Consider the following 26867-nt stretch of genomic DNA (forward strand, 5'->3'; position numbering starts at 1 on the left):
AACTATTTGAGAACCACTTCCCTTACTCCTAGTGCCTCTAACTTATGCGACAGCTTCTGATGGTCAACAGTATCAAATGCCTTAGACAGGTCTAGCCATTTACATAGCTGTTCTCATCTAGTGCTCCTAAAACTATTTTTTTTAATTGTGCTATAGCAAATTCTGTACCTCTACCAGGCCCAAACCATGCTGGTCATTCCAGAGGAAGTTGAATTTACTTAGATAGCTCATCTGAGACAATTGTAAAATTACCTCTATGGCCGTTTTAATTGTTTCACATTTCAATTTTACTTTACTACACTTTGTATAACTAGTTTTATCAACATTCTTCACATGGCAGGAGAGGTATCGAATGATAACGTCATTTGATTAGTTGTAGTGCTTTCGCTGGTGCTTTTCAGAGATGAGAAAAGGCTTCTGTGCCTTCGACCAGAAATATAATAGTATCTGTGCGTTTTCATTTACCGCGTTGGCGACACTGCTAACGCAAAAAATCTTTGTTGATTCTGTTTTGAACAATGTGTTTACGATTGGTATGTGTGTGTTATGTTTGGTAAGAGTTAATTGTAGGCCAGGATAAGTCTATTACTGAAATTGTGACTCAGAAGAAACCTTATTCATACTAATATCAATTTCCGGTGAGTCTCACAGGCTGTTTATTTAGGGAACGTTAAGTAATTTTTAATGTTAATATCAGCTTGTAAGTACTTTTTTATTTCGAATTTAATATGACAACGCTCTTGGGCGTTGAATGACAGTGTAAATAGTAAATTCCCGGGTGTGAGATGGAAACAAGATAAGTTGACCGTTTTGTAAATAAAAGATATTAATCGAGTAATATTGCCATTTCTAATAGAGTCATTATTGTTGGTCAATTAGAAAAGATTTTTGAAATTTCCATTTGCACGTGCGATGCAAATTAATCCTATATTATCTCGTAAACAAAATTAAAACATGATAGAAATTACCGACGTTGTCAAACGTATAACAGTTGTTGTTTTTGTGGTCTTCAGTCCAGAGGCTAGTTTGATGCAGCTCTCCATGCTACTCTATGCTGTGCAAACTTCTTCATCTCCCAGTACCTACTGCAGCCTACATCCTGCTGAATCTGTTTAGTATATTCATCTCTTGTTCTCCCTCTACTATTTTTACCCTCCGTCCTGCCCTCCAATACTAAATTGGTGATCCCTTCATGCCTCAGAATATGTCCTACCAACCGATCCCTTCTTCTAGTCAAGTTGTGCCACAAATTACTCTTCTCCCCAATTCTATTCAATGCCTCCTCCTTGTTTATGTGATCTAACATTCAGCATTCTTCTGTAGCACCTCATTTCGAAAACTTCCATTCTCTTTCTGTCATTTCCATACATGGCTACACTTCATACAAATACTTTCAGAAACGACTTCCTGATACTTAAATCTATACTTGATGTTAGCAAATTTCTCTTCTTCAGAAACACTTTCCTTGCCATTGCCAGTCTACATTTTATATCCTCTCTACTTTGACCATCATTAGTTATTTTTCTCCCAAAACAGTAAAACTCATCTACTGCTTCAAGTGTCTCATTTCCCAATCTAATTAACTGAGTATCACCTGAATTAATTCGACTACATTCCAATATCCTCGTTTTGCTTTTGTTGATGTTCATCTTATATTCTCCTTTCAAGACACTGTTCATTCCGTTCAACTGCTATTCCAGGTCCTTTGCTGTCTCTGACAGAATTACATCATCATCAGCAAATCTCTATGTTTTTATTTCTTCTCCGTGGATTTTAATTCCTATTCCAAATTTTTCTTTTATTTTCTTTACTGCTTACTCAATATACAGATTGAATAACATTGGGTATAGGCTACAACCCTGTCTCACTCCCTTCCCAACCACTGCTTACCTTTCATGCCTCTTGACTCTTATAACTGCCATCTAGTTTGTGTACAAATTGTAAATAGTCTTTCGCTCCCTGTTTATTACCTCTGCCACCTTCAGAATTTGAAAGCGAGTATTCTAGTCAACATTGTCAAAAGCTTTCTCGAAGTCTACAAAAGCTAGAAAAGTAGGTTTGCCTTTCCTTAATCTATTTTCTAAGATAAGTCGTAGGGTCAGTATTGCCTCACATGTTCCAACATTTCTACAGAATCTGAACTGATCTTTCCCCGAGGCCCGCTTCTATCAGTATTTACATTCGTCTGTAAAGAATTCGTGAATTTTGCAGCTGGGGCTTATTAAACTGATAGTTTGATCATTTTCACATCTGTCAACACCTGCTTTCTTTGGGATTGGAATTATTATATTCTTCTTGAAGTCTGAGGGCATCTTGCCTGTCTCATACGTCTTGCTCACCAGGTGGTAGAGTTTTATCAGGGCTGGTTCTCTCAAAACTATCAGTAGTTCTAATGGAATGCTGTCTGCTCCCGTGGGTTTGTTTCGACGTAGTTCTTTCAGTGCTCTGTCAAACTGTTCACGCAGTATTGTATCTCCCATTTCATCTTCATCTACATTCTCTTGTCCTCTAAAACATCGCCCTTGTATAGACCCTCTATATGCTCCTTTCACCTTTCTGCTTTCCCTTCTTTGATTAGAACTGAGTTTCTATCTGAGTTCTTGATATTCATGTAAGTGGTTCTCTTTTCTCCAAAAGTGTCTTTAATTTTCCTGTAGGCAGTATCTATCTTACCCCTAGTGATATATGCCTCTACATCCTTACATTTGTCGTCTAGCGATCCCTGCTTAGCCATTTTTGAGACGTTTGTATTCCTTTTTGCCTACTTCATTTACTGCATTTTTGTATTTTCTCCTTTCATCAATTAAATTCAGTATCTCTTCTGTTACCCTAGAATTTCTATTAGCCCTCGTCTTTTTACCTACTTGGTCCTCTGCTGCGTTCATAATTTCGTCTCTCAAAGCTAACCGTTCTTCTTCCACTGTATTTCTTTCCCCTATTCTTGTCAATCATTCCATAATGCTCTCTCTGAAACTCTCCACATGATTTCAGCTTCTCTACTATCACCAGCGAAATAATGCTGGATATGTGACAACCAAATCAATCCTTCAAACTGTTTTGATTATTGACATTTGTTTGTTTGTAATGTGTATTGACAAATTACCACATAGTTAAGTTCCATGATATGTATACAGCTTCTCGTAATCTGTTGGGTTGCATTGTCTGATTTTCATGTTCGCATGTTCAAGAGCAGCGTATGTTGAACACTGGTGACGCGCAGTATTTTTTATTCTGGCTTTTGATTTCCAACAAATTATTCAGATAACAACTTATTTTCTGCTTCAGGTGGTGAGCAACATTTCTGGGACATGGATCGGAAATATAATCAGTGAGTATTGATTTCAACATAATTCTCTAAGGAATCCCAATTTTATTTGCAGTAAAAGTTATATTTCTTATAAAAACTGAATCAGTCATTTTGCAGTAGGCTTATCACATATGGCACTAGTTCTAAGAGTTGTCATTTGCATTGTGCTGTTAACAAAGAAGTAATTTGACTTATGAGTGCCAATGGAAGAAGTGATAACAGTACTGACACACAAGAAAATTGTGTGTGGTTTCTGTTAATTGCTGTATTGAAGGGCCATAGGCTTTCAAATTTTTTTTATCAAACTTCTAAGATTCCCAGACTGGCTGCAATATTAAGGAATCTGCCAGATGTGTATTGTAAGCCACTTCTTTTGTGGATGTAAAACATTTTCTTAAGTTTCCTCCAATTGATCTCAACCTAAGGTCTGCTTTTCATACAATTTGTTTTATGTGGTCAAGAACAATGTGCTGAGTTCTTGAAGGCCCTGGAACTAATCAAAATGTGACCCAACACTTAGTAAGCTCATATTTGTTTCATTATACAACAGTGCAAAACTGTATTGAATGCCTTTTGAAAGTCTGAAATATGGGTTCATCAGGGGCACAATTGTAGTTGGTGCACTGAATTCCATAGGTGAAGAGAGTGAGGCGAGTGCAGTATCCCTGTGTTCATGTTGATTTTTACAAAGGAAATTATCACTGTCCAAACATCATATAATGTGAGAGCATAAAACATGTTGCATAAGGGTCGGTCCAAATGAAATCGTCCAATAAAAATTAAGTTGGTTGCTTGACCATTTTTAAGTATTTTCAATTTTTTTATATATGTGATTACAGTATAACTTAGAAGTTCAAAGCAGCTCTTTTTTTTAATTTACCTTTCACGTTTACTGAATGGCAGCCATTTTTGTTTGTAAGCGCATGATAATGTTTCAGTTTAGAGACGTTAGCAAAAATATGAATATCACTGCACTGGGTTAAGTTACGACATTGCTATTGACATGATTGTTTTTAAAAAAGTGACCCCTATGATCCCTACAACATTGTCTATTGCACAAAATACCCTAAATTAAAAAATAACTAGTCAAAATGACTTCCAAAGTTTGGTATCCAAATTTTCAAAAATCCACTTTTTAGGCCAAAAAATAACAAACAAGGAATGATTTATGAGAGTCTTATTTCCTATAGTTAGATACACTGCCAGCCTCATATAGAGCAAGAACACTTACAGGTGTTCCCTTAATTTTTTATGAATTTTTGAAATTCGAAAATTTTCATTTTTTGTAAAGTTTGGGGCTAGCTATCTCAGGTGGGACTGAATACAAAAATATTATTTTGCACAGTTTGTGCACCTATATTATAACAACATACTTTTAAAATTTTGACATTGATATCTAACTGTGAACAAAGATATGAATTTTTGAAAATGAGGAGATAATTCACATTACTCTACTTATGCCTGTTGCCTATTCATGTGTGACATTGGCAGGATATAATCAATTATTATTGAAGTAAGGTACTGAATTATATTTAAAAAAAAGTGGAAACATCACTGAAATTAACCCATATATTATTTTGACATGCTTAAAGTTTTTCAATTAACATCCTTCAAGATGCAACTGTTCCTAAACCTTGTGGTGAACGTTAAGAACACTTATTTCTTCAGACAGCTTTTGTGATATAGTATGAGACGACCCAGTTGCTGTGGTACGGTCAAGCACTGAAAGTTTCCTTAAAACATTTTTCATTCATACCCAAACTTTGTCACATGTAGATCTCTTGAATTATGTTCTTGGGCCAGCAGGGTGGTAAAAATGTACAAAAACATCTTTGTTTTCCAAACTTACACTGCAAGCCACCACTGTCCATCATACACACTTGCCACTATTTCATTCAACGTTAACAACAGAGTTGTAATTTTACTGACACAATGATCCTCATAAATTTCAGTTTCTTATGTTACATCGCATCAAACTAAGTTTTCTGCAGTGCCAAGGAATTGTGGAAACACCTTGTTCCTTTTATTGCTAAAGACCCTTCAGTTTTCAAATGTGCTTTGAAGGTTGTATTCATATGCAGAACCACTTCTTCCTTGATCAGAAAATAGGTAATGCCTTTAATATTATCCTTGCAGAAGAAATACATGTGCTGGACTGTGATAATTTGGTCTGTGGTTGGTCTTTGTAGGCTGGCTGTACTTCACACTTTGTTCTGCCTCCTACTCCATCACATGCATTTTTACCATGGCAAGATTCAAATAAGTGCCATTCAGCCTCCAACCCAAAGTCTACTTTGTGGTTGCACAAATCTGAAAAATTCTTTTTCTTCCGATACTGACTGCCACATCCATCTGAAAAGTATATCAGCTTCTCAATCTTGGGAAATTTTCTTTTGTGTAATTTTTTACATACTTTTGAAATACATGTACAGCCAAAGCATTGTGCTCCAAGTAGTCACTTAGTATACAAAGTGAAGAACTACAAACTTCGTCTTTCTCATTTTTAAAGTAGATAATAAATGGATGCACTGTTGCCTGGTCATTGACCTAGTGGTACCCTTGTATTGCATCCTGAATCACAAATGTAACATTTTCTGCAAAATCAGCTAGCACTATGCATTCAGTTTTATGAAGTTGTGCTCTTTTGTCCTTCAAAAACTTACTTTGGATTTTAGAAACATAGCAGTGACTTTTGAGTTTTTGCAAGTTATCAGTTAAAGATTCCAAGTACTCTTCCTGGGATTTAGCCACTGTTATCATTCCTGTCCTGTCAGTTGTGACCCACTGTTTGAAGATAATATTGTCTGGCATTTCCTCATCATATTCGTGAAACATTTCAATTACAGTTTTCTTACCAGGGCATTTATTGCATAAACTCATCATGCAGTAATAACTGTTAGCGTCACAGACCATTAAATCTAGTAACACTCTGTAGTTAAGATAACTGAGTTTTGCACCTGCAATCATCAGTTTGACATTTTGATGATATAACCAAACACATACAGAGTGTGTCCCTGAGGATCCAGCCACTTATAGTGGAGGTCACAAAATTTTGACCTTCCAATTTTTCAGGATGAGAATTTTTGAAAGATACACAAAGTTCATTTAAATTTGACATCACTAGTCATTTCTGCTTTGTTACTTTATCTCCATTTATAACAGCTCTTTTCCTATCTTTTCAACTTGGGCACATTCCACTGTTTTCATCATCTTGAAAAAACTGCTGGATCTTTTTAATTGTTTCTTCACTTATACCTACCCCTTTCTTCTTTTCTAAACCTGGAAGATTGCCTTGCTCTTTCACTAATTTTTGGGTTAGTTTAACCAAATTATGAGAAACGTTGAATTCATGAACTATTTTTTTCTCTTGACCATGAGTCAGGGAGCAAATTTAAATTTTGACTTTGTCCTCTTTAAATGTCACTGAACATTTAATTTTTAATTTCTCTATTAAGCTCAAATATTCTGTGTCAGATGATGCTGGTGGCAGGTTTTCTTCTTCTTTAGAAATAATGTTGGTATCTGTATTATTAAAGCATGATTCCAAGTCTTTTCTGATTTTGTCTGAAATTTGTTGTACCTTATTTTTAATAACTGCTTTTCTTGTTATGCTAATTAATTTTATTATTTTGGAAACAGGAGATACGTCTAACTTAGAACAAGCAAAATCCAATATGCTTCCTCATAAGGAATATACATGTCATTAACAACATTACATGATTCTAGTTCTGGATTCAATACAAATAATTTTGAGTAATAATTTGGGCACAGGGAATTTGCAGGAATCACATTATGTTTCACTTGGGAAGCTGTTTAACTCTCACGTAACAAGGACAAATGTTCAAGTTTTATTTCCCCCAAACCTTTAGTAATAGGATTTTTATGAATTTTAAGTGGATCACAGCACTTTCTTTCTAAAATGTAGTTGTACTACAGAATATATTTGTTCTCACGATACTCACACATGATGTTACAGAAGAACTTACTAGAAATTTAAACAAAGTTTGTCTAACTTCATCAAAGTCATTGGCATTTTTCAAGTTTTTTGAAACTGAACCGTAAACTGTTTTGTGACATACATAACTTGCTATCTGTCCAACAGAGCACTGTTCATCCATGTTATTGCATTCCAGTCAAACTCTCAAAATTAATTACAAATTGCACAAAACAAAGCACATAACACATTCTACACTCTGGATGAAGTATGTACATCCACTCTAACAGCGGTATCAGAACAGACTGACTACAACAATGCCACACCCAGCAATAATGTACTTCTGCAATGCCACACTCAGCAATAATGTACTTCTTTATTGACAATAAACCTAAGCATAAATGGGCCTTTTTTTACCGTAGAACAAAAGGCGAAAGCTCCGATTGTTAAATATTGCATTATTAAAAATAACTAAATGAATATTGGGTGATAGAGTAAACTAATTATATGTCACAATTGAATTTTATTACAATAAACCATTTAAATAGGCAAAAGCCATAAGATCACTTGTAGAGTAATGTGAATTATTTCCTTATTTTCAAAGATTCATATCTTTGTTCACAGTCAGATATCAATGTTGAAATTTACGCAGTACATTGCTATCATGTAGGTGTACAAACTGTGCAAAAATCATATTTTTATATTCAGTCCCACCTTAGATAACTAACCCCAAACTTTACAAAAACTGAAAATTTTCAAGTTTCAAAAATTCATAAAAAATTAAGGAAACATTTGTAAGTGTCCTTGCTGTATGTGAGGCTAGTAGTGTATGATATCTAATTATAGGAAAAAAATAGATTCTCATAAATCATTCCTTGTTTGTTATTTTTGGGCCTAAAAAGTGGATTTTTGAAAATTTGAACCAAACTTTGGAGGTCATTTTGACTAGTTATTTTTTAATTTAGGGTATTTTGTGTAATAGGCAATGTTGTAGAGGACACTTTTCTAAAAACAATCATGTCAATTGTAATGTTGTAACTTAACCCAGTGCAGAGATATTCAAATTTTCATTAATGTTGTGGTATCACCGCCAGACACCACACTTGCTAGGTGGTAGCCTTTAAATCGGCTGTGGTCCGGTAGTATACGTCAGACCTGCGTGTGGCCACCATCAGTGATTGCAGACCGAGCGCCGCCACACGGCAGGTCTAGAGAGACTTCCTAGCACTCGCCCCAGTTTTACAGCCGACTTTGCTAGCGATGGTTCACTGAATAAGTACGCTCTCATTTGCCGAGACAATAGTCAGCATAGCCTTCAGCTACGTCATTTGCTACGACCTAGCAAGGCGCCATTATCAGTTACTATTGATTCTGTGAATCATTAATGGATTAAAGTTAAGTATTCCACCAGCTACATCCGTTTTTCTCAATTCTAATTCCCTTGTCATGTTCCAGACCTCACGCCAGCCTGCGTGAGCCTTTCGGCCTTCTCTAGTAACACAGTGTTGGCTCTCCTGCCAACCACAACAAATGTCTCCAGACTGAAAGATCGTAGCGCACCTACGAATAAAAATGACCGCCACCCAGTAAAGGTGCAAGATAAATAATTTTAAAAAACTGTTTTGAACTTCTCAAACATAGGGCAATCACATATATTAAAAAATTAAAATATTTAAAAATGGTCAAGCAACCATCACTGGACCACTTTATATGGATTGACCCATAATTTTACAAAATACTGACATCTCAGCAATATCAGTTTGTAATTATGTGCATTTGTTGTTTGACCCCACATGAAAACAGGAATGACCAGCAGCTTTTTCCAGTGGCTTGGTACCCTCTGTTTCTACAGCGAGCATTGAGAAACTATTGCTAGAAGAGGATGATGAATATCTCTATAATCTCATGGGTATTTCCACAAGCCTTTCCACTGTTGAACATGTTTAGTTTATTTCCTGTTCTGCAATCTCTTAGCTCAGTTATACAATTTCAACTTTCATCAGGTGGTTCAAAGAAGAAATTGAACTATGACCTCCCACAATTAAACTGTTTTTGATCCCAATTTCAGTCTCCTCTTTGTCATTGTTGTTTTGCCACTATGTTCACTGAACAACTGAATAGATGATTTTGATTAGGTTGTTGCCTTTTTGTGGGAACAAAATTTCTTAAATTTTTAATCAGGTTACTTTACAAACTTTTGAAATTGATTGAATTCTCTCCTTATGCTCATTTTTTCCCCCTTCAGTTGGCTTTTGTCAATTAGGTTTTGATTTTTCTTAAATCTTGGACTCAACTCTGTCGTTATAGCTATTGAACCACAGTGGGTCATTCCCATCCCTCATAACCTTCGCACATCACATACAAGTCTGAGGCTCGTTGTACAATGCTTTTGAATTTGACCTATTTTTGCTCAACATCATCAAGCCTAGACCTGAATGTTTGGTGTTGACTACTCAGATACTCTGCAGTTTGTCTCACGTCATTCTTCTTAAGCAAAATTTTGCTCTACCTTTCGTAAAGCCTTTATAATATCAATTTAATCGATATTATTACAGTCTCATTATCAGTCATAATGTCATCTACATTACCTGATTCAGAAGGTTGGAGTCTATTAGTTTTTAGAATGTCTGAGGCATTGCCCGCATGAGTTTGTTTTCCATTGGCTTAAAAGTCATTTTTAGACAACACATTCAAAACAATGTCACTCAAATCCCTTTGCTTGGCACCAGTTTTAATCACATGACATTCCCACTCTGTAGATGGTAAATTACAGTCTCCCACTATTACACCAGCATGAACAGCAAACTTAATCATAGTATTCTTCAACTCACTCTGAAGTGATCTGACACTACACCACCTGATGGAGGTGGTCTGTAAAAGCATTCAATGACCACATTCGACCCACCTTTGATGCTTAACTTCACTCAAATTATTTCACTTTCCTGAAATATTCTCATTCATCCTTGTCTTTTTATGATCTTCTAAACTATTTTATGACTATGTTATGAAGATGCAAAATTTTTATTTGCGTCTGATAAATTTAGATCTTCTTAACCTAATTTATAGAATAAAATAATATCTTTATTTCTCATTATTCTCGTCAACAGTATTATGAAAAGGATAATTTACTTCTCACCATAAAAGTGACACATTGAGATGCATACAGGGACAAGAAAAAGACTGTTACACATTGAGCTTTTAGCCAAAGCCTTCTTCAGATAGAAAACACACATATTCACACAAGCAAGCACACCTTATGCATCTAAAGGCTATGGAGTGGTTAGTTGAAGAAGCATCAAAATTTCTGGTCAATATTTAATATTATTTTGGCAGTTGGCCTATTCCCTGGGAAGAACCTGAACAAATGTGGTAGTTCAATTTTCCGCATCACAAGTTTTTGAGGCATGCAGCTACTAGGTGGCTTATTTTAGGACATTCAGCCAGTAGGATTTTCAATATTACATTCTTAAGCATGTAACTCTAAAAAAATGCTATTTTGAACTTAAAAGGACATTAATGACAGCAGAACTTGATTTGCAGAAACTTCATATGACATTTTCGAAGCCAAATACTTATGATTCACAAGCTTCATCCATAAACAGAAAATGTACTTCAAACCTTTTTGGCTCGTGTTTTGAAGGTTTAAGCTTTGAGAAAAATTGGGACTGTTTCTGAAGTTCTTCGTAATGATTTCTTTAGAGTGAATAATCTGCTAGCTCTTGAACAACTAGTTGTTTGTGGGCAAGTGACTGAAGAGCATAGTAGACTGAGTTGTTGTTTCTAAAAGATTCGCAAAAACATTAAATTGCAGCTTGCAGAAGTGATTGAAAAACATATTTATCAAGTGCACCAATTAAACATTTTAGGTTTTTAGACCCCTAAGTAAGAATAAAGAGAAGAAGCTGCAGTGATATGCTAAAGATTGCAAAAAGGATGCCATGTGATGTCCAGCAAGATTACTTATTAGATGAATGGAAGGTTCTACAGTGTGAAAAAGATGGTCCGTTTTTAGACAAGTGTTCTCTTCCACTGTCCAGTGGAGATGTGGGCATAGAGAGAAGATATTCCATTTTGAAGCACACATTAAGATAAGACAAGGCAGTGATGATCAGAAGATTTGCAAGCAGTGTTTTGACAGTGAGGCATTTTTGGGACAATTCCCCCATTTTTCTTTCTGTGGCCATTGGCTGACAGCTCATTAAATATGTGTATCAAGCACATGCAAATTATACTGCTTATTAGGAAAAATGTGAAAGGAAAATCTAGAAGTGTAGATTAAAAAAGTGAATAACGAAAACTCAATTGACTGTGAGGCAGCTGCTCTGAAAGAAAGAAAAAATAACTCCAACTGTCTAAAGAGGCTGGGTATGAGCTCTCAGAAGCTTCGGCTATACTAAAGAAAACACTGAAAATGATTTAAAGGCGACAGAATTGGCTCAGCATGTACTTGAGGGTGTACAGTTTGTGAAAATAGAATAAAGGGAAAATGAAAGGAAGGTAGAAACCATTGAGAAAAATCAGGAAAAACAAAATCTAATATGATTACTTCATTTCCTGAGAAACAGTAATCCAAAAATAATTTGTTGATCTTTTTCCAGCATTGAAGTGCATAAAATAATTAGTTGTAAAAACATAATGTAGATTTGGTTTGTGAACTACTATTACCAGCACTGAATCATCAATATCGAATTACCAATGGTTAAAGGGTAATAAATCTGTATGAAGGGGAAAATGGCAACACCACATCCAGGATCATAATACAGAGATTTATTATAGTCCTAATTGGCCATTTTGGTAGGAGATTATAAAAAATGCTAACAATTCATCTATGCCATACTGTTTATTGAGCCCCCTTCGGGTTTGGGGGTTACAATAGGCCCGCGGTATTCCTGCCTGTCGTAAGAGGCGACTAAAAGGAGTCTCAAACTTTTCGGCCTTATATGATGGTCCCCTGTTGGGTTTGACCTCCATCTCTCAAAATTTTCCGAAGAGCGAGCCGATTGGGGAAGGGTGCCTTACTTGGTGCATTGTGTCCATCTTGCAATCAGACCTTTCGCCAGCTTATACACCGTTGAACTGCAGTCCTGTCCGCTCTCCATCTCTTGGGCATGACTCTGTTTGTGCGTGCAGATTACACCTTGCACTGTGCAGTGCCTCTTTCTGCACCGACGGCGACCATGGACCACATGTTACCTAACATCCAGAACGGTAGCCAGTCCATTGTGGTGGGGCCGCCATGTACCCTATTGGTTGTAGCCCCCTGACAACACAGGGATCACTCTACTGATGTCTGCACCGGTAAATCCCCACGTATGCCAAGGAGTAGATGCCTATCCTCCTGGGGTATCGGGACTCCCGGCAACGGCCATCCTGCCAGGTGGCTCTTGCCGTGGCTGGGTGGCGCCCGTGGGGAGGGCCCTTGGTCGGAGTAGGTGGCATCAGGGCGGATGACCCGCAATGAAGCGTGGTACATCGTCTCTCGCTGGTGGCCAGCCGCCAGCAGTCTCTAAGCATTCTCGGGCTCAGTTTAACGCTCAGAAGTACGATCCGAAAACGTTCCCCTCCCTGGCCACACCGTGGGAGGAACGTAAGTCTCAGGATGGCAGTAGCAGTTATTCGCCCCGCTTCTTAGTTTGTACGAGAGCTGATGGGGAGTCTTTTCTCTCCACAAAGCCTCAGTTCTTCGTCGAGCATTTAGAGGACAAGTTTGGGGAGGTGGAGGGCTTGTCAAAAAGGCGCTCTGGGTCAGTCCTGATACAAAGGGCATCTTCTGCCCAGTCATGACGGTTACTCGCTTGTGACAAGTTGGGGGATGTTGCCGTTACAATCACACCCCATAAGAGTTTAAATATGGTCCAGGGAGTTATTTACCATAAGGATCTTCTTTTGCAGTCCGATGAAGAGCTGCGCAATTTAGAGCGCCGAGGTGTACATTTTGTCCGGCGCGTTCATCGGGGTCCGAAGGAAAATCAGATTGCTACCGGTGCCTTCATCTTGGCCTTCAAAGGGGATACATTACCGGAAAAGGTCAAGGTGATGGTCTACCGATGTGACGTTAAGCCCTATATCCCTTCCCCGATGCGGTGCTTTAAGTGCTGGAAGTTCGGCCATATGTCTTCTCGCTGCACTTCCAGCCTCACATGTCGAGATTGCGGAAGCCCATCACATCCCAATACTCCATGTGCCCCGCCTCCCATCTGTGTCAACTGCGGGGAGCACCATTCACCTTGCTCGCCAGACTACCGAATTTTCCAGAAAGAGCGTAAAATCATGGAATACAAGACCCTGGACCGACTAACCTATACTGAGGCCAAAAGGAAATACGACCGACTCCATCCTGTGAGAATGACATCTTCCTACGCTGCTGCTACAAGACCTGTGCTAGCCTCGTCTGTTTCTCCAATTGTGGCTGGATCGATGAGTAGTACAACTCCTCGTGCTCCCACGCCAGTGGGGGGCTCTACCCACCGGGTTGCTCCTGCGCCACCTACCTCAGGAGCAACACCATCCCACCCATCGGGGACGTCCGTCCCCACTTCTAAGCTGGAGAAGTGTCCAACTTCTTCGGCTTCTCACGCTTGCAAGGGGTCCCTTGGGTTCCTCCCTTCCCAGGTTTCCGCCAGCAAGAAGGCTGACGACCGACAGTGGCGTAAGTGCCCGCAATCAGCTGGTCGTAGGGCTTCACGATCCTCCTCCGTCCCGGAGACTGAATCGGTGAAGCCCTCCCAGTGGATGCGAACCAAGGAACGGCGTGAGAAACCCAAGAAGAGCTCTCAGCCCAAGGAACTCGCGGTGGCAGCCATCCCACCGCAACCTTCCAGCTCTGCGTCTGAGGATGCGGTGGAGATTCTGGCGTCCGCTGAGGACCTCGATCTTGCCGGTCCATCAGATGCCATGGAAAACACTATCACAGGTGCTAAAACGGAGACAGCAGGTGACCCAGCGGCGTAATCTCCCTTCCCAGGCCCGTCACGCCTTTCTCAGCCATGGACAACACCATCCTCCAGTGGAACTGCAGTGGTTTCTTCCACCATCTAGCTGAGCTCCGCCAGCCTTCACCCTTTCCTCTGCATTGCTCTGCAGGAAACTTGGTTTCCGGCAATGCGAACCCCCGCCCTCCGTGGCTACCGGGGTTATTATAAGAACCGGTCAGCATATGAAAGGGTGTCTGGTGCTGTCTGCATATATGTCCTGAACTCTCTTCACAGCGAGTCTGTACCTCTCCAAACACCTTTAGAGGCTGTTGCTGTTCGGGTGTGGACGCCACAGGCTGTTACCGTCTGCAGTCTTTACCTTCCACCGGATGGTGATGTCGCGCAGCATGTCTTGGCTGCTCTGATAGCCCCATTGCCGCCACCTTTCTTGTTACTGGGTGACTTTAATGCCCATAACCATCTGTGGGGTGGGTCGGTGGCAAGAGGTCGAGGCGCCATCGTTGAGCATTTATTGGCACAACTCGATCTCTCGATATTAAATGATGGTGCCTTCACACACTTCAGTGTGGCGCATGGCACATACTCCGCCATTGACCTTTCGATCTGTAGCCCTAGCCTCTTACCGTCTGTCCAATGGAGAGTGCATGATGACCTTTGTGGTAGTGACCACTTTCCGATCTTTCTGTCACTACCACAGCGTCAGTCTTCTGGGTGCCCTAGCAGATGGGCTCTGAATAAGGCTGACTGGGACTCACGCATCGTCTGACCAATATACGACTTGCCACATTGACACGGAATCTGGTACATGCCAGCCTTCCTCAAACCGAGTTCATCTTTGGCGCTCCCCACCAGTGCACGAGTTTTATTCGGAGGACAAAACACAGTTCTGACACGGTGTTTCTTCAGAATGCGGGCGATTTTCCCCGAGAGTGCGCCTGTGTATGGAATAAATGCAGTGCCTACCTCCTCCCTCGTGACTTCATCCATATCAACAGGTTGTGCTGCAGTGGTTGGGCGGAGAGCACGTTGGATCTGCCACTCTGAGTACCCATTTTTTTCGAAACACAGTTCTCAGATGTTCCAATTCCTGGGGTAGACTCTCTGTGTCAGAGATAGTGCGCGCCCTATGTACTAGAGTTTTAAGTACCCCATTCCTCTGTGAAGGGTGGTTGCAGCTGTCTGCGTGCAAATACAGATCAGTGTGTGTTGTCTTTCGATACACCCCATGACCTAGGGTGCCGTCAGCCCTTCTCCTGACCAGGACGCCAAGGAAAGGTAATTTACCCTCCTTTTCAGTCTCCATAGTGAATTTGATGTTGGGGTGTATGGAGTTTAGATGTGTAAGGAAGTCAAGGAGTTTATCCATACCATGTGACCAGATGACGAACGTGTCGTCCATGTAACGGAAAAAGCAAGTGAGTTTCCATTCGGATGACGACAGGGCTTCCTCCTCGAAGTTCTCCATGTACAAATTCGCCACCACCGGTGAGAGTGGGCTACCCATGGCGACTCCCTCCGTTTGTTCGTAGTATTCTCCATTAAAAAGAAAATACGTGGAAGTCAAGACATGCCTGAAAAGTTCAGTGGTATTCTCGTCAAACCTCTGACCAAAACTCGTGCACTGGTGGGGAGCGCCAAAGATGACCTCTGTTTGAGGAAGGCTGGCATGTACCAGATTCCGTGTCAATGTGGCAAGTCGTATATTGGTCAGACGATGCGTACTGTCGAGGATCGATGCTGTGAACACCTGAGGCACACTCGACTAATCTATCCGAGCAAGTCGGCGGTCGCTGAACATTGTTTGTCGGAAAATCACGCTATGGAGTATGACCGCACGAGGATTCTGGTACAGACGTCGAGATACTGGGACAGCGTTGTTAGAGAGGCCATCGAAATTCGCACCAATGACGACCTCATAAACCGTGACTGTGGCTATAATCTTAGCAAGGCTTGGGAACCAGCGATTGGGTTAATCAAGAGTAAATCGAGCAAACGCATAGTCGTGACGACCACGGCGGACAGAGCCATCACACCGACGTCATCTCAGACGCCGCCGCAATCTGTTCCACCGCGAGACCGTGGCGCGGGGCGCGGGGCGCGGACGGCGGAGGGAGCGCGCCGCGGGCGGAGGGTATTTCAATCGGCCGCCGCCGCGACCGAACCCAGTTCCCCCTGAGCAGCCATAGCGTACGGATCTCCGTGCCGGCACGTTCACAGGAGCTCAGTCCGTCAGTTCACCTGATGATGGCGACATGTTTGATCGCCGAAATATTGTGCCCGTTGGACACTATAGACCGGCAGTACACCCGTGGATATTTTGATTATCAAATACGTCGGGAGAAACTCAAGAATCGAACACCTTATCGCCTTCAAACGGCTGCGTGCGCAAGCCCGCCGCGTTATCCGCCAACGAAAGCAGGAGTGCTTGGGAGCGGTATGTGTCCATCATTGGCCTCCATGTCACTCCACCACAGGTCTGGGCCAAGATTCTCCGCCTCTATGGCTGTCGGACCCCTGTCAGCGTCCCTGCACTCTCACTGAATGGAGCAGTTTTTACTGACTCCGACGTCATTGCAAACCGCTTGGCAGAGCACTTTGCTCTGAATTCTGCTTCTACCAACTACCCCTTGGGCTTCCGCTCCATTAAAGAGCGGATAGAACGTCGGAGTCTTTCTTTTCGCACCCACCATCCTGAATTGTACAATGTTCCATTCAGTGAGTGGGAATTCCGCAGTGCCCTCGCCGCTTCTCCTGATACTGCTCCTGGCCCAGATAGCATCCACTCTCAGATGCTGAAACACCTTTCAGTGGACTGCCAGCGATGCCTCCTCGACCTTCACAACCGCATTTGGGTTGAGGGTGAGTTTCTATCGCAATGGCGGGAAAGTCTTGTTGTCCCCATTCTGAAACCGGGGAAGAACCCTTTGGTGGTAGACAGCTACCGTCCCATTAGCCTCACCAACGTTCTTTGCAAGGTGCTTGAACGGATGGTGAGCCGGCGCTTGAATTGGGTACTGGAGTCTTGGGGCCTTCTGGCTCCGTCTCAGGGTGGGTTCCGTAAAGGCCGCTTCGCCGCCGACAATCTGGTGAGCCTGGAGTCGGCCATCCGTACTGCCTTTGACCGCCGTCAGCATCTGGTCGCTGTCTTTTTCGACATGCGGAAGGCGTATGATACGACATGGCGTCATCACATCCTTTCTACGGTTCATGGATGGGGCTTTCGGGGCCCTCTGCCAATCTATATCTGCAATTTTCTGTCGTATCGTACCTTCCGCGTGCACGTCGCGGCCTCGTATAGTTCCTCACAAGTCCAGGAGAACGGTGTGCCACAGGGTTCTGTTCTAAGTGTCTGTCTGTTTTGAATAGCCATTAACGGGCTCGCTGCGGCCGTGGGAAATTCTGTCTCCGCTTCCCTGTATGCTGACGACTTCTGCCTTTACTACAGCTCTATTGGCATTGCAGCTGCTGAACGTCAGCTACAGGGCGCAATCCGCAACGCACAGTCTTGGGCAGTAGTGCATGGTTTTCAGTTTTCGGCAGTCAACACCTGCGTTATGCATTTCTGCCGGCGACGCACTGTTCACCCGGAGCCGCTGCTTTATCTTGACGGTGAGCTTCTTACAGTGGTGGAGTTACATAGGTTTTTGGGGGTGGTTTTTGATGCTCGGTTGACTTGGCTGCCTCATATTCGGCAGCTTAAACAGGCGTGTTGGCGACATCTAAATGCTCTGCAATGCCTGAGTCACACCAGGTGGGGCGCCGACCGATCTACTCTCCTACGGCTTTACCAGGCGTTAATCCAGTCCCGTCTGGACTATGGGAGTCTGGCTTATGGCTCAGCATCCCCATCTGCGTTGTGGCTGCTGGACCCAATCCTCCACAGCGGGATACGCCTTGCCACTGGTGCCTTCCGGACCAGCCCTGTGGACAGCATACTTGTGGAGGCAGGTGTCCCTCCACTGCGGTTACGACACCAAAAATTACTGGCTGCTTATTCTGCCCATGTTTTTAGCTTGCCCGGGCATCCAAATTATCGTGTCCTGTTCCCGCAGTCAGTCGTCTGTCTGCCAGAAAGTGGGCCTCGGTCGAGTTGTCCGATCGCCATACGCGTCAAACCGCTTCTCTACGGGCTTGGGTGTTTCCCTGTACCACCTCCTTTCCGGGCCCCTCTGCGTACACCCCTATGGTGTGTGCCTCGCCCTTGCCTTCGGCTCGACTTGGCACAGGGCCCGAAGGACTCAGTCCCTCCGGTGGCCTTCCGACGCCGCTTTTACTCCATCCTGGCCATGTATCAGGGCTCTGGCATTGTCTATACAGACGGTTCGATGGTTGCTGGTCGTGTTGGTTATGCACTAACTCTATGGGACCATTCTGAACAACGTTCGTTGCCGGCTGGCTGCAGTGTTTACGATTTATGGGACACTGATTGGCGCAACCTGCCCGTGCCAAACAAACTCCGCCATATCAAGGAGACGACTACTGTGTGGCGGTCATCCATGCGAGCCAACCGCAGGGAATCAGTCGTCCTTTGTCGGCTCCGCATTGGCCACACCCGACTCACGCACATTTATTTACTGTGTCGTGAGGATCCCCCTCTTTGTCATTGTGGGGCGTCCTTCACGGTGGTGCATATTCTGTTGGAGTGCGCTCTTTTAACTGTGCTCAGGCAGACTTTTGCGCTGCCTGATACGCTCTCTGCGCTTTTTATCTGACGACTCTTCCATAGCGGACATAGTTCTGCATTTTATTCAGGCAGGGGGATTTTATCACTTAATGTAAGTGTGTGAGTTTTTGTGTTGATTCTGGCCTATGGCCTACGATTTGTCTGATTTTTTAAATTTTTTTCATGAGTTTCTCGGTGGTTGGCTTTTCCATTTTTGTTTGTATGGTCGGCCAACCACCGTCACACTCTGTGTGATTTTAGTTCGTCTTGTCTGGTCTTTATCTACGTTTCTCTTGTTCTGTGTCGTCTGTCTTATCGTCTGTTGATCGTTTTTATTCTCTGTGGGTGTTTTTAGTATTTGGAAAAAGGGACCGATGACCGTAGCAGTCTGGTCCCTTTAACCCCCACAAACCAACCAACTGTTTATTGAATTAATTTATCCCTTCTTAATCACCTTTTTGAAATACTTTATCACCATTTTCATATATTGTGTCATCTTTCTCACCTTTTCCAAGTCCCACTCTGGCTCCTTGCTGTGAATGCAGCAAATACACAATAGTATGGGTGGCTCATTTCTTCGCAGATTTTCAAACCGGCAATATATCACAATAATTAAAGTGACCTATGTTAATCTCTTTATTAAAATCTGGGAAACCAGTTGATAGCCCTGAGCTACAGACTCTGCTATGTGTGATCTACAAGCTACTGGAACAGATTATTCATAATAGAATTAATACAAGATTACTTGAAGCAATCTAGGTCAAACAAGCAGGCTTCCAGCCAAAATGAAGCTGCAGACATCAAGTTCTGTCATTCATGACCTACATGGAGGCAGGATTTCCAAGAAAGCTTAAAACTGAAGCTGCATCCATTGGCTTATCAGCAGCGTCAACCTTTTGCCTAATCAACAGTGTGTTAAATGATCGACTGTTCCAAATAGTCATGGAGTCAATGCCAGCTCGTTAAAAAAAAAGAAGAAGAAGAAGAAGAGAGAGAGAGAGAGAAGAAGAAGAAGAAGAAGAAGAAGAAGAAGAAGAGAAGTCTACCGCAGGGATCAGTCATTGCTCGACTTCTCTTCAACTTCTATGTGGCAGACTTGCCAAAACAAAACCGAGGAAGTTTGTTAACCTGATGACTGGGTGCATTCAACTTTAATTGAACAGTCAGAAGAAATCCTAAGGGAGGACCTAGATGTAGTGGTAAAATATCTTTGCGAAGGGAGACAGCAACCAAACGCTACCAAAATAGAGGCTTCCTGTTTATACATAAATAAGAAACTTGCCAGAACAAAAACTTGTCATACAATTTGAAAACATTGCATTCACTCATAATAAAATACCAAAGTACCTGGGGGTAACTCTTGATAAAAGTCTGTCTTTCAGAGAGAATGTAACAAAAACAGCTGAAAATCTGAAAACAACAAACAATGTTATTCAAAAGCTATGTGGTGCAACAAGGGGAGCATCAATATCTGCACTTCATTCTTTTGCTGTGGGACTTGTCTTCTCAAGCGCCCATATTATACCCCACCTTGGCTGAGCAGCACATATGCACAAAAGATAGATGTTCAGCTAAATAATACCGTGAGAATGACTGCTGGCATTTTTAAATCACACGCATTTTTATATCAACACCTATAGATTGGGTGCCAGCACTAAGCCACATTCCACCAACTCAATTACGTCAATTGAATGCTCTCACAAATAAATTCAAGGAGGTCATGGATAATAAAAAAATCTATCAATCCATCAAGGTGTGGATGATGTAAACTGTAAAGACACTGCTGTAGATGACCACTGACAATAATGCGAGGGTTGCTGTGGAAGATGAGTTCAACATTACCAATGGATAGACTGAAGAATGGACTGGACAACAAAATAATAATATGCTGTGTATCACCAAAAAATTACTGGTATTTGACTTGCCACACAAAACGTGGGCAATGCTAAACAGAGTTAGTACCCAACACGGCAGGTGTGCACAGTTTTTATGAAAATGGGGTAAGCAGCCATCCCCGCTTTGTGATTGCAGAGAACCAAAGACTATCGGGCACATTACAGAATAATGCACCACAAGAGCAGAGGATGGTAGACTAGAAGATTTCCTATTGGTGACTCCAAAGTCAATAGATTATATAAATGCCCTAGATGTTTGTTTCTAAGATTTTATATTGTAAATAATATGTTCTACACACACTGTATTTTTTTCCAGTGTGCCAAAAACCCATACAATAAGCAAACACATGTGCCATGGCAGTGACGGGTTCATGTCCCATTTGTCACTTCTTACACATTTTTTACTACGTCTAACTCTGTGTAGCATGGCGAGCTGTTGATGACTCGTATTGTCCTGGATCCTGATGCTTATTGACCGTACATGCAGAAACATGAAAACTATTATCCTCTAGCAGAATTTTTGAAAAAAGAACATTCTTGTATTACACACACTTGATTAACAGTTAAATTCATCAGTATTTTGTGTGCATGCCATTCACCTTTATTAACAATTCAGTTCTCTTTCACATGTTTTCTATTGAAACTGGACAAAAATTTTCAATACGTCATCACAGTGCTATAATTGTGTAAACATCTCAATAAGACCCATGTTCAGGGTCAAAAATTTAGTCATTGACTGGCACACACAAGAGAAAGAAAACTTGATAGCTTTCAAAATAAATCCTTGATGTGCCAGAGTACACACACACACACACACACACACACACACACACACACACACACACACACACTCTTTTCTATCCTTATGTTGTGATGGCACACATACAGTTACAGGTGAGCGCATGCGTGCTCATGTGTTGGAATGGAATATGTGATAGGTGATGTTACATTACGATGTTGTAAGGAGGTTAGCAATTAAGTAATGTCCTGCAGTTGCTATAGTTTGCTATGTAACTGCCATGTGGATGGCTATGAACAGATGATCAGGCATCAGACTGTGCGTTCTTGAAGCTACTCTGCTTGTTACAGCTGAAAAGTAGGCTCAAAATTCCAAATACTGCTCAATGAACTCAACACGTCTTCTTCTTGTACACGCATATAGTGTACCTCTGTTATAATTTTTCATTTCATAATACGTGCATCTCAGAATCAGATATTATAATTGCTCTTGATAGAGTTTCATCTATCTTGTCAGCTAGCTGTCTCTTGGGCAAACTGGATTTTCTTGTCTTCCGTGACATTAGTGGAATTGTTACGAGCTCCAAGGCTCTCGGGTCCACAGTGAGTCTTCTAGGCAGAACTCCAGCAACAAGGAATAATTTCCTAAACAGCAAGTGTCACAAAGGGAAGTCAGCCTCACTCACATCAGATGCACAAGAAAACAGAAAATTTTCCGTTCAATATGCAGTTACATAGTGACTACTAAACCACTAATAAAAACACTTACTAGAAGTTACGACCAACCTTTGTTGGTTGGAAGGACTGGTTTCGCAAAATATAGCTTTGAAGATATTTATGACAATATTAGTGACCACAATATCTTGTCATTGCAGTTTCAGCAAATCGCAAATGACAAAAATTACTTACTATCAGTAGAATGTGAAACGACTGCTAAATTTGACTTAGATGACGTAATTGGTGAGTTTGCTTCACCTAAGGAAAGGAATTGCAGGAATTACTGTCGATAGAATGTGAAATACTGATAAATTTGACTTTGATAAGTTTGCTTCACCCAAAGCAAGGAACTGCAAAGTAAAATTATAATAAAAACACGATTCCCTGAAAAGTGTATTTTCCCAACTCCACTTATTATTATGCATCATACTAAAACCAATGTGCAGTTGCTGCCAGAAATGATTAAATGTATATTTTGGTTTACTTTCAACTGTTTTAGACAGTTTATACAACTTGTAATTTATATACTGCAATAATACATTTAATTTGTTGTGCACAGTATATTATATCAATCTGGTTTGGTCAAGCAGTATTATTAAACCTAATTACAAAAGTGTATGATTTGCTGAATCTCTCTATAAAAATTGCTGAAAGGATTATTTACAGGTGGCGGGGGTGTAGTGAGTTTTCTGTGCACATTGGAGGCACAGATGGGTACTTGATACTTTCGCATGATGTTCCTGAAATATTGATGGTGCCTCCCTGTGGTGTCTGATGGGTCTGCATTCAGTTTTTCAACTCAATTTAATCTTTTGTCCACATTTTCCTTGTGGAACAAAATTATAGTCTTCCTCATTATTTAATATCTGACTTTCACACCATTTGGATATTTGCACCCTTTTGCTCTCTCTCTCTCTCTCTCTCTCTCTCTCTCTCTCTCTCTCTCTCTCTCTCTCTCAACAGTATATTTCTTGTTATAAGACATTTGCAGAGGCAAATTTTGCAGGGGAAAGGTCAGTTTTCAGTCCACAATCTCAAAAATTTATATGTGGAATAGAATAGCCCCTGAAACGTTAATACATATATATGAAATACTGATAAATGCTTTTAAGTTGTTTAAACAGGCTTGACTTCTGTAACACCTAGATTACATTTTTAATGAAAGAAATACGTGTAAGAAACTATTCATAATGCATCAAAGAACACTTGACAAAAAATTGAATTGGTCAAGCTGTGTTAGTAATGCTGTTTCATAGCAAAAGTAATAAATTCATCAAAGCAATGAAGTACAAAGACTTTATAAACATTTTAGGAGGCAAGAAGTATATAATACCTTATAGCTATACCATTTTGGAGTGAAGAAAAATGGCAATTCCCTAAATTTCAAATTTGGGTCTAAAAATGTTTCACATCTCAGTAAGTCTAGTGTTATCCATATGAAATCACATTGCCAAACAATTGAAACTTCCGGTAGCAATATCAACAATGTACAAAAAGACAGATTGCTACTTACCTTAAAGAGGACATGTCAAGTTGCAGACAGGCACAATTAAAATACACACACAGCTTTCAGCCACGCCCTTCATCAGTGAAAACACACACACCAACTCCACCATCTTGGGAGCTGGTGGTCCTGTGTGTGGGAGTTGTGTGTGCGCTTGCGCGCGCTCGCGCGCGCGCGCTCGTGTGTGTGTGTGTGTGTTTTTCACTGACGGAGGCTGTGGCTGAAAGCTATATGTAAGTGTCTTATTTGTCTGCAACTTGACATGTCTTCTCTACGGTAAGTAGCAATCTGCCTTTTCGTACATTGTTGAAATTACATGGTCAATTATGCTAGTTTTTTATTTTTATTTTTTATTTGCTTGTTTTTGTCTTAGTGGATGTATCTTAAGTTATGTTTTTCAGTTTTCTAAATTTCATTATTTTCTCATTTTTCCGTTTTTTCTTTGCATGTAAACTTTTATTCTTGTTAAGGTTCTGTTGAATTGTTGGTTTTTGCTGTGATGTTGACTTTGTGTTGCTAGTGACATACATTTTTGTTGTTTATTTTATTTTATTTCCATTAGACTTATGTATCACTGAATTGCTGGTGCTGTAATGCATTCTTTACTAATTCCTAACTATATGTTCCTGATAAATGGAATTCTCCTCTATTAGCCTGCTATGATATTCAGTTCAGCAATGTGTATTGTGGGCTATAATGATACACAAAGAATAACTGGACTTTACAACATTGATGGAGCAACTCTGGTGTATAGTCAGTGCAGCATACATCTGAACCACTCATTGCTCAAAATATTGACTTTTCCTTGCATATCATGTGACTATACTACAATTTAATATGAGGCAGTGCTGTCAGTCACATAAACTTACCCCAACACTTGATTCGTAAAGAGCACCAGAACACTATTTTGGGCAGTGTCGGATGTCTGAGGTCTCATCTCGTGAAACACTCCAGTGAACACCCTCTGTGTGTATCCATTCTGTCGACATGACAGAAACAGTACTGTAAATATTCTTTGAAAGAGAGAAAATATGTTTGGACCTGTCTCAGGAAACACGCCCATTATATTTTCATCCTCAGTAGTAACTGAGATATCTTTAAGTTTAAGTGTACTGTTAAGAATGGAAAGGTATATCGACTCTGCAGCAATTCCTTCTTTTGTGTCCTCTCTTTTATTTTTGTAACCAAACCGTGCAACATGGCATACAAACTATCAAATGTTCCTCAGTCCTGTATGATCGGTGGACTTGGCTAGCATTTCTTTCCCCGTCAAAGTTACTCATTTAGGCTTATTTATTATACCGATTTCCATTGTCAGCAAAAGGAGCTGTTCCAGTGTCATGAATAAATACGTTACCAGAATAAGAGCAGACTGAGTGTCAATCACTGTGCTACACTTGCAATGATTATTCCCCATTCTGAAGATTGGTTTTCATTTTATACACACTCTGAGCTCCTCAATGCGACCCACTGTATCATTTTACTTGGAGATAATGAAAATAAGTTACCAGTAAGATCTCTACGAGAATATTGCGAAATGCACATTTGAATACTTTTAATGAGTCACAGAAAATACCAGTTGACAATATTTTGTCATTTAAATTTTGTAGAATCTTATTTCTGAAATCCAAAATAGCATGTTCTTTGGAGACACCATTTTGAAATTGAAATTGAGGCTGATTGAGTTTATTGTTTAGAGAGGAGTGTGTTACAGTTGTCGCATACTGACTACCTTCAAGGAGGAGGTGGTGGTTGTTAATAATCTGTCTTATTACCTTTCTTGTAAATGGTTCTCACTGATATGTATTTCAACCTGTGCGGAAATACCCCTGTGATAGGGATGTATCATATACAAATTGTGATCGAAAAGTAATGCAACTTTCTTAATTTTACAGGCTTCATATATCTGATTTTCAATTTAAAAAAAAAAAAATACTGTTGTTGGTACACATGCTCCCAACACATAACTTTCAGTTATTTTGAATATTTAGTTTACTGTTGAGAGTTGAAAAGGTTATACGTGTTTGCAAGGGCTTTATGAATTTTTTCTTTTGAAAAAGATAGATAAAAGAAATTTCACTGAATCTTGCTTCAAAAATGGAAGAAAAGTGCAGCAGCACATTAGAAATTTTGACTGCGGCTTTTGGCAAATATACTACAAGTAAGACGATATTTTAAGAGTGGTGTAAACATTTCAAAGAGTGTCGAGAAGACATCAGTAATGATGACTGCCCTGGACACCCTAGAACATCAATTGCTGATGACCTTGTGGTAGAAGTAAAGAAAATGGTTCTAGAAAATTGCCAAATCATCATTGGAGAGATTGCTGATAATGTCAGCATATCCTTTAGCTCGTGCCAAGCAATTTTTTCAGATGTTTTGGGAATGAAACTTCTAGTGGCAAAGTTTGTTCCAAAATTGTTGGATTTCAACCAGAAATGACGTCGCATAAACATCACTCAAGAGTTTCCGAATAAAGTTGCCAATGACCCAGAACTTCTAAAGAATGTTATAACAGGTGATGAAATGTGGGTATACATGCTGAAACTGAAATCCAATCGTCCAGCAGAAACTGCCTGAAGAGCCGAGACCTAAAATAATTCGATCAATTATGAAGGTTGTTCTCACTGTTTTCATTGATTACAATGGGATAGTGCATCATGAATTCCTGCCTTACAGTAGTATGATCAGTAAGAATTACTACCTGGAAGTTATGTGCCATTTGTGTGTACCAATCTGAAGAAAATTACCAGAATTGTGGCAACACCACTTGTGGACATTGCTTCTCGATTATCCTCCCGCTCACAACTCAATGCTTGTTCCTCATTTTATGGCAAAAAATAAAACCGTAACGTTGCCTCAGCCACTGTAATCACCTAACATGGTCCCCTGGGACTTCTTTCTTTTCCCAGGGGTTAGGAGAACTGTGCAAGGACGTCATTGTGCAACTGTTGATGAGGTAAAAACAGAATCATTGTAGAAACTGAACACCATAACAAAAAGTGAGTTCCAGAAATTGTTTCTAGATTGGAAAAAGTGCTGGCACAAGTACATTATATCAGAGATGGATTAGTTACGATGGAACAGAGACGTTGATGAACAAATAAGGTTCTTTAAGGAAAAAATTCTCGTTCCTGTTTGATCACATCATGTACATGACAGAATAAATTGAAT

The 26867-nt window shown here is 40.6% G+C and overlaps 1 protein-coding gene across 1 annotated transcript in view; it reads left to right on the forward strand.

Annotated features, from left to right (window-relative positions):
- Positions 1-479: 479 nt before the first annotated feature.
- LOC126291479 (uncharacterized) overlaps positions 480-26867 on the forward strand; it is a 28466-nt gene continuing 2078 nt past the window's right edge. Inside the window, exons 1-2 of the mRNA XM_049984989.1 lie at positions 480-638; positions 3286-3328. Coding sequence (XP_049840946.1) covers positions 3309-3328 — 20 coding nt within the window. The 5' untranslated portion in view covers positions 480-638; positions 3286-3308. The remainder of the gene's footprint in view (positions 639-3285; positions 3329-26867) is intronic.

Source organism: Schistocerca gregaria, chromosome 9 (assembly GCF_023897955.1).
Source record: "Schistocerca gregaria isolate iqSchGreg1 chromosome 9, iqSchGreg1.2, whole genome shotgun sequence".
Lineage (NCBI taxonomy): Eukaryota > Metazoa > Arthropoda > Insecta > Orthoptera > Acrididae > Schistocerca > Schistocerca gregaria.